The 9,371-nt window shown below is 38.6% G+C and overlaps 1 protein-coding gene across 1 annotated transcript in view; it reads right to left on the reverse strand.

Annotated features, from left to right (window-relative positions):
* Pkhd1 (PKHD1 ciliary IPT domain containing fibrocystin/polyductin) overlaps window positions 1–9,147 on the reverse strand; it is a 427,258-nt gene extending 418,111 nt beyond the window's left edge. Inside the window, exons 1-5 of the mRNA XM_048805732.1 lie at window positions 8,982–9,147; window positions 6,724–6,851; window positions 5,064–5,141; window positions 4,307–4,451; window positions 1,860–1,968 (exon numbers count right to left, since the gene is read on the reverse strand). Coding sequence (XP_048661689.1) covers window positions 1,860–1,968; window positions 4,307–4,451; window positions 5,064–5,141; window positions 6,724–6,778 — 387 coding nt within the window. The 5' untranslated portion in view covers window positions 6,779–6,851; window positions 8,982–9,147. The remainder of the gene's footprint in view (window positions 1–1,859; window positions 1,969–4,306; window positions 4,452–5,063; window positions 5,142–6,723; window positions 6,852–8,981) is intronic.
* Between the last annotated feature and the right edge of the window lie 224 nt (window positions 9,148–9,371).

The following is a 9,371-nucleotide window of genomic DNA, read 5'->3' on the forward strand; positions in this document are numbered from 1 at the left end:
GGGGGGGGGGGGGTGGCACAGATTAGAATGATAAAGCCACAGCCACCAGCTGCCTAATAAACCTTTTGTGAGTTGTTCGAACTTGTCAATGCCCGCAGCAGGCTCTTTGGAGTGGACTGGCAAGACAGAATTAATTTTTAATGTGCATGGTTCCCCTAGTCCTGGTCCCAAAGCAAAGAGACACACTGAATTTTACTGAGCTTGGAACGCCTCTCATTAACTGCATCCCCTGGTGATTTTTCATCAACTCACCATGCTAGTTGAATCACTGACAGACTTGTTTTCTTTAATGTACAATTTTAGGAAGTGTTTTTCTTCTCCCCACCCCCTGCCCTCTCTCCTTGATGCTCTTTTAATAAGTAGAAAAACTACTATCTGGGATAAAAAGGAACATGGAGAATAAGGAGCATCTTGACCGGCTCTCTTCTGCTGAATTTCCTGAGACGGTGCAGAAGTGGTAATGCTGCTCTTAATAAGAAAGAATGGTGAAAAAATTTTTTCTGTCCACTGCATTTGTGCAAAAGCAAAATTTCAGAAAACAAGATTTCTATTAAACTGGGAAAGAAATTGATGAGTGTCAATGGAGAGTGTGTTCCAAATTTCAAAATAAATTGCCTAAATTTCATATGTATTATATTAGAGATGAATCCAAAGGGTAAAGTTCTAAAAGAGCACAGGTGAACCACTAAATTGCCTTCTTTATAACACTGAGGCACTCTTTGCCATTAGCAGCACTCCCAAAGCTCTGCTTTTTTTATGAAAAGACTAGGGCCTCACCTTCGAGATAGTATTAACATGTCAGTATAACTCATCTGAAATGAGCCTTAGACTGATCCAAACAAAGAATTAAGGCCCTGCATAGACGTCAAGGCTCAACAATAAGTCAGACACCGGCCTCATAAAATCTCTCTCTCTCTCTCTCTCTTTCTCTCCCCTCCCTCTCTTCCTCCCTCCTTTTTGATCTATCTGAACATGACAAAGAATTCCACAAGCAAATCCCTTTCTAGTGTTGGGAAGAATAGCAGAAATGTGCCATGAAGCAGAGAGAATGAGAGGGTAGAAGTTGGGTTCCTGCACCAGGGAACTTGGGTTCCTGAGTCCCCTCATCATCCTAACAATCAGCATGAGCTCGGCTAAAAAAATGAAACTCTAACTCACAAAGGTAATCTTTCCACTCTTCTATGAACTTCAAGTGAGCAGATTTAGTTAGATTTAGATGCAGGTTCAAATCCTGGTTCTTCCATTTATTACCTGGGTGATATAAGCAAATTATTTAAACTTCCTAAGCCTCAGGTTGCTCATCTCTAAAAACAGATAACAAATGGCCACCTCCGAAAATTGTTATGAGCATTACACTGTGTACAAAAAGTACAGAGCTGGATGCTGACATACTATCCTTTCATTAGAAACCCCATAAATACCATTCACCTTTCTTCTTATTCTGTCAAATGTCAGAGTCTGTAAACAAGTCAAAATAACACCTGGCATTTTGCCAGGGGAATGTTAGAGTTCGTAAACAAGTCTGGATGGTGCCTGGCAAAATGCCAGAGGGAGTGGTTTGAGAAGTAACAAAAGGGAGCCATTAAGTGTGGAGATTCCTTATTGGTTGACTGATGTATCTAGTTTATGCTAATTAGATAAGCTGTGTGGAATGTATAAATACTGCTCCTGTCCTGCAATAAACGGCTTCCACTCCTGCTGTATCAACGTACACAAGTAGTTCGTCACCCCCCGGTTATTTTGCTGCAGCCAGACTGCGGCAGTCAAAGCAGACTCTGGCTGATCTATAACTTGCTTGTTGATAACACATGTACACCTTCAGACTAAGCAGACACATATCTTCTACCCTTAGAACCCACCTTGAAAGTACAGCTGTCTTGTGGTCTTGAACTTGGGCTGCCCACTACCTGTCCCCCAGAGCGCACTTCCAGGGAATACAGACCCTCATGAGCTTTGGATGGCAGAGATCTGAGGGCAAAAAGTGCAAATTCTTATGAATCAGAAACCAAGAATTTCCAAAGCAAGCAGCACACATAACCACTTCAAACGCCATCCCACACTGAGAAACATAGCTAAGCAAACATGGTTTTATATCACATTTCATCCCCTGGTCCACTCAGAATCACCATAACTTAAACACTGCATCCTTCAGCAAAAGGAGTTATATTTTTTTGTTCCTATTGAAAGTTATTGAATGAAGAAATGTCCTATTTCTTAGAATTATGGGTTCATAGGTTTTTAAGAGTTGGTAGGAATTTTGATAATCTATTTCCAGTTTCCATTTTTTAAAAAATCTGACAGTCCCATGTGGATTGAGACGTGTGTATAAACACCAAATGTTCAGGGCAAAGTAGGGCTTGAATCCCAGACAAACTGATAAAAGGCATTTATCTTACTTGTGCTCAAAAAAAAAAATCTTGGCTTCACAATCATTGGAGCAGCCCATAAACATCTCATGAACCTGACAGAGAGTCCTGGACCATTTTTGCAGAAATACCATTGTGGTTTCTTTGCCCCTTCAAGGCTGCCATCTATGTGGTTTTTTTAAAAGAGGGGGAATATAGTGAACAAAAGGAAGTTACAGTCAAGAAATTCCTCCTTGCCAAACCTCCCAATGCCAAGGACTATGCTATACACCTTCATTGTATTCCCCCCAGCATTGTATGCTTAACTGAGCATCTGAAATGTGGGCGGTCTCGATTAAAATACACCATGAGTATAAAATACACACTGAAAGGTGGCTGGGGTACAAAAAAGGATAGAAAATATCTCAATGACATATTGAGATCACATGTTGAAATAATATTTTGTATATATCAGGCTAAATAAAATATTAAAATTAATTTTGTTTGTTTCTTTTAACTTTAATGAGGCTACTAGAATCTTTTAAATTATATTTTTGTCCACATTACATTTTGTTTGGCCAGTACTGATTTCAATGCTATAATGACTGCTCAGTGAAAGCAGGTATATCATTTCATGATACTGAATAGAATAGCATTTCAGTGATGACAAATTATATTTTTCACACTTGAATATTAACGGAATTTTACATTTATTTTCCAATCAATGAGTATAAGAAAGGGGGCATATTTATTTTCTAAAAAGGTGACACAAAATCAATGATGCATCCTAAAATTATTGGTATGTTGGGATTGAGGAGATCAGACATATAAACCTTTGGACATATAAAGACATATAAAGCTTTGGCTTTTTCATGGCAAGTACTTGCAGGAAGGTTATGATCAAATACTCCATAAAAATCTAAGGAAAAATGATCTCAATTTATAAATCATTACTAGTGCTATAAAGAAATTCATTCAACATACTTCTGATGAGCATTTTCTACACATAAAATATTGTGCAAGGCACCCAAAGATGATGATGGTGAGATTAAACACATCCCCTAGACGAAGTTTGGGTTTATGCACCATCATTAATCATCACTTAATTCTATGATGATGAATCTGACATGTAGGCAACTGAGTGTCATGAGAAGCACAGGGCAGAGGAAACAGGGCCACAAGGCAACACATGCTTTGATTTTGTGTACAGCATGATGAGTTGCACAAAAGAGTGTGTGTGCACACGTGCATCCTGCAGGTGAATCACTAAAAAGGGATCCTTTGGCTCCTGTCAAGGAAGGGAGAGATGACACTGAGCTGGATGGCCAGGGAAGAGGTGGCATTTATACTCTGGTTGGTGAATTTCAATAGAAGACAATGGAAGATGGGAGTCAGAAGGAACAGAAGACAAAATGAAATGACAATGTTCTTTCCTTTAGCCAATGATTCTTTTCATGAAGCACCCCTAAGATATACAAAAAGATGGAATGAACTACTATAATCTTCATAGGCCAACAAAAATTTGAGAAGAACAATAGATTACCTGGAATTCTGTACAAATATTTCCTAAATAGAAATAATATCAAACTGAGCAACCAACTAAACCCAAAGCAAAATTTCCTTCCTGTTTTTATGCAAAATCATTATAATTACGTCTATTCCAAGTGATGAGTACTTTAGAGTCCAAAATGGCGCATTTGTTGAAATCTTTATAGCAATAGAACTCCTTGTAAACTAAACAAATGAAACAATGATCCAGTCCCTCTTATAAATACCTCAAAATTCTTCCCCATTCTCTCATCTTCCCTTAAGTCCTAGAGCCCTGATAGGAACATGTAAGAACCATATTCACACAGAATTTTTCTGAAAGCTATAGCTGATAATTGTGGTCACGGCAGAATTGTTGTAATATGTCTTCAAAACCCACTCAACCTTTCTGTTCTTATTCTAGACAGGTATACCTGGTCCGGCATGTCACCACGGGGAAATTCAAGAAGACAGGAGAGACGTCACAGGGGATGCTCCTCAATGCAGGCACAGCCATGTTCACCAGGTGTACCTCCAGCTGAGAGCCATTGGTGGGGTAAAGGACACCTGGCTCCAAACCTAAACTCAAGGTAAATGGTAAATCTAGGTTGAGCAGTGACAATCCACACAGGGCAATGAGAAAAGTGGCCACTTGGGGGCAATCTAAGATACCCAGTTTGCCTAAGGAGCAAATTAATACTTATCTCCAAAGGCATTTGTGCCTGCTATAAAAGGGAGTAGTTCTCTCATTTATGTGCTGATTTTTTTAAAAACGCCTTCTTTCTTCAGGTCTGCCTAAATCTGGAAAAGAATTGTCAACCCACAAAGTTACTCTGTACTTTGCTAGAAAGAGTCATGCTAAGCACATTGTTTAGAAGCTCTCAATGATACAGTTGCCTGTGAGGAAGATAACCTAGATTATCAAGGGAAGCATTGCCAAGGACTATGATATGCACTTTCATATAGTCTCTTTAAGAGTTCCCTCCCATCCCACAGCCTAGAACAGGAAAGTGAGCTTCAATGTGCAACGGTGAGATGTGCTCCCCTGTGACATTAGCCAGTGAGCATCTGCAAAGACAGAAGTGGATCCACCTGTTTCCTTCACGAGCTCCTTTACCTGCCCTTAGACAAGAAAGCAAGAACTTATATTCCTTAGGACTGTTGGTCAATAAAGAGAAAACCCAAACCTACCATCAAAAATGACTGTGATCCATGTTCCCCCTGCAAGGCTACCTTCTTCAGGTTCAATACGTAAATTCAGGCAAGGTTCTGCAAATAAGTGAAAAACATGGTGTGGAAGGTCCTATTCCCCAATATTTTAAAGCAAAACTTAGCATGCATCCAAATCATCACAAGAGCCTGATAAAGCATAGATCATTGGGCCCCAACCCCTGAGTTTCTGGTTCAGAATTTACATGCCTTCTTTTTGTATTGGTGCATTTTCATTATATATAATTATGGGATTCATTGTTACATATTTATACCAGAATTACATTTTAACCAGGTCTGGAGAACACTCCTTCTGACACCTGTTATATGGAAAATTAATCCCTTTCATTTTAGACATTCAAAATCCCAGTGTTTACCAGGACAATCGTGAATTTCTACTTCCTTTAGACACATTTAGTTCCTAATTGAACCAGTACTACCTCCCGTCTCTGTCCCACTCTTCTTTAATCAATTGGCCACACTTAAGTATAAACATCACCATTTATTTCTTGTATTTCTACTTCCTGGAAATGAGAGAAACTTCTGGAAGCTGTTCACACTTCAATTTTCCTGCTTAGTTCCCTGTCCTCTAGTTTCCATGTGTTCAGAATGACTTCCAAATGGAAATCAAAATTCCCTACATTGTTTTTTGTCTTGTTTTGTTTTGTTGGGGGTTTTTTGTTTGTTTGGTTGATTGGTTGGTTGGTTTTTTGTTTGTTTGTTTGTTTGTTTGTTTGTTTTTTGCTTTATTGTTTTTTGTCTTGATGGTTCAGAAAAGGACTGAAGAATGGTTCATCACTGGAATCTCCTTTTCAAAAATCCGTATGGACTTCACATGCTAGGCTAAATTGGTTTTCCCATACAGACCATCAACTGAGTCTGATCCTAATAAATCCCTCCATCTTTGTTGATGATTCTGTACAGGTCTTGCCACAGGTAAAGGCACTTCAAGGAAACCAACAAAAATCACTCAGCTCCTCAATGAGGTAAAGAGGCAGGAAACTGTTATCTGTAGAACATGTTTTCATTTCCATGTCAGAAATATTAAAAAATAATCTAAGCCATGCTACCTGTGGCTGGCACAGGCCTTCCATGTACCATCAGTCATGCAGGTAACACACTGAACACCTGAGGATAGTGGGGATCCATTAGATCAGCATAACCATCATGGCAGCCCCAGCCAAATCAGACCATGGATGACCAAATTCACAGAGAAAGTCGGAGACATGATTTAGAAAAGGAGATTTTAACATAAGCAGTCATCAATCACTAAGACAACAAAAGTTACTCCATTAGGGAAGGTGGAGCAGAAAAATCTAAAAAGAATTACATCATGTAGCTCTAAAAGGAGTTACAAAAGGAAGGTTATAATTTATTATTGAACTGGCCATTAAAAGTTTGTAACAATTTAGTATATAACCTCAGATATAAATCAGAAAAAAATTATTCAACAAAAATTTAAACCCAGAAGCAGATCCTTCAACACCTCCTTCCAAAATAATACTTTTAATTTGTCTTCAATTGGAAAGTAAAAAATAAATATATTTATGATGCTCAATCAAAATAATCTTTTATTATTAATAATTACCAAGGCTACCTAATGAGTTCTAATCTATAATCCATTCAATTACATTCTACTCACCTGCCAAAAGTAGTACTTCAATACTCATCACAGAGAGCAGCCAGCCAGCCATCATGTCCACTGAAGTCAATCATCTTAAGATTGCTCAGGCGTTAAAAGCATTTTCAGTTTTGATTGGAGCAGCATAGCTATATAAAAACATATTTTAAAATGACTATCATTTGGGGGGCTGAGGTTGTAGCTCAGCAGTAGAGCATTTGCCTAGCATGTCTGAGGCACTGAGTTCAATTCTCAGCATTACACATAAATAAATACAATAAAGGTCCATCAACAACTAAAAACAGATTTTTTAAATGGTTATCATTTTTGCTTATATACTATCACTTTGCTGTGTTGAAGCAAGAAATTGTTTAAGAGGTGAGATAAATATGGCCCTAGTGTCTTCAAAGGGACCATCTTTCCAAGCTCAGGAGAAAGGAATCATCTAAGAATCTTAGAGAAAATGATCACCACTCAGCCTCTCTTGTTTCACTAGCTAATTTCATGCATGTTTAAACTGGGTGAATAATAATATCTTTCATTAGTTCATTATTAATCAAAAGGTGAATTTTAGAAATAAATTTTTTCATGGAGGGGTTGACTTTGTTTTGCCTCTTCCAACCTTCCCGTTTCTGTCTTACATGACTCTCTGCACTGTAGCTGTGCTGTTCTCTTACCACTCAGATAAGACTTCCACACATTAGCCTCTGCCTTGGCTGCTACTTGTGCCTTTCTGGATTCCCAATTCTTCTCCATGGCTGTATGAGATCCTGGCCCAGCTCAGGGCCCACCTTAGGTCTCCTTGACCTTCCCCTCAAGCCTCTAGCTCATATCCTGTGAACCTGAGCCAGTCAATGTTGTACCCCACAGGGGCCTTGTCTTCTAGACAGTAACAGACTCTTCTTTGGAGAGACCAGGACTAGTCTCCCGTTTCCACAAACCCCTTAGTGTAAAGATCCCACACAAAGCCTACTAAATTCTAATTGATGGATGCATGTTCAAATACCCTAAATCTGGTTTTACCTAATCTGAGAGAAATGGCTTTCACATCCATGTGGGATGGGCAGAATCCATAGAAACCTGGCTGAACCCCCTTATGCCTTAGGGAACACCCAGAGCCTTCCCTACAAAGGGTGCTTAGCTGCTCTCCAGCACCCAGTCAGGGAGAATGACAAAATCCTCTTGAAGACAGTGTCTCTGAGGTCTTCTGAAAATTCAAAACTAAATAAATAAAAACACTAAATACACACATATACTTCTAAATATTAATTTAATTTAGATTTTTAAGGAAGCACTAAGAGTAGCAGAAGTAATTCCACCATTTCAGAAAACATGAGTCCCAATACAATCTCAGAAAAAGAATATCAGCAACAAAGTTGCAGTAAACTTGTCATCCAGGTATGTCCTGATTAAAACAGCCCAAAATATAAAATTACTTATATTTAACTTAATACTGTAAAGGTTTATCGTATGCCCACTAGATGGTGGGCACTGTACTAGGAGCTAAGAAAACTGATAAAGTTTGTGTACCTGCCCTCATCATTAGCAAATGGCGTACAGATAGAGGCTACCTGCATTTCTGAAAGGAGTTCTTAAATTTCCAAGTGGATTTTCCAAGTGTTCCTTTAAGACACAGACTTCCTTACATTTTAAAATACACTTGGAATAGAATTTAATTTACAAACATTCAGTTTGCAGAAATACATCTACTGCATGGAGATTAGTCCTCAGGAATATTTGCTACTTAGTCCAGAAGCACAGGATCAAACTTGCTTATTACACCCAATACAAAAACTCAGTACTGAGGAGTCTGCTTTCAATCTGGCTGCATTATTTTAACATTTCATTTTAGTGTTTACTCCCAAGCTTAGAACAATGGAGATAACCTTTTAAACACTAGGTTTTTTTTAAACTTTATGTTCAGAAATATCTCTTTTCCTCTAAAATACAGTAATAATATCAATGATAAATATAACCAATTCTTCCTAAGACTAAACTTAATCTCCCTTTGTATCTTTTAACTAGAAAGTTTCTATCCACAAAGGAGAGCCGTGTGAGTTTAGCCAAGTCCTCTCTTTTTGACTCTCTTTTCTCTTCTGCCCTTCCCCTCCTCCTCCTTTCTTCCTCTCTCAGCTTCCCTTTCTATAGGACCTCCAAAGACAAAGCTACCAGGCTCTTACTCTAGACCTTCCCTCCTTGTTTCCTTTGGCTCACCACATTAGCAAGAGATGCAATACCTAGAAAACAGAGAGCAGAGATTTTTCTAAATCAAACAGTACCTTTTCTGTTTCTGTCATGACTTAAGGGAGAACTTATCTTTCTTTTCCAAATGATCTTGTTTCTCTCTGCCAAGAACTGAAAACTGTGAGAGCTGGTGAGAGTCCAGTCTGCAGTTGCCATGCAAGTAGCTCACTCCTGTTGGACTGTAACTTACCTAACTCCTTTGTATCCTGGCCAAACGTGAGCCAGAGTGAAAATTCAGAACTGACCACAGGGCATGTTTAATGATTAACCCAAGCTACTTAGGTTTTTTCCCTTGGGGCCTTTTATTAAGACCAAAGAAAAAGAATCTTACATTTTGCTACACTTACTGCATGTGCCCCAGACAAGAATGTTAAAAAAAAAAAACACCTAGTGAGACAAACAGGCATTCAGTGATTGAAAGAATT

This window comes from Marmota marmota, unplaced genomic scaffold (assembly GCF_001458135.2).
Source record: "Marmota marmota marmota unplaced genomic scaffold, marMar, whole genome shotgun sequence".
In the NCBI taxonomy this organism is placed as follows: domain Eukaryota; kingdom Metazoa; phylum Chordata; class Mammalia; order Rodentia; family Sciuridae; genus Marmota; species Marmota marmota.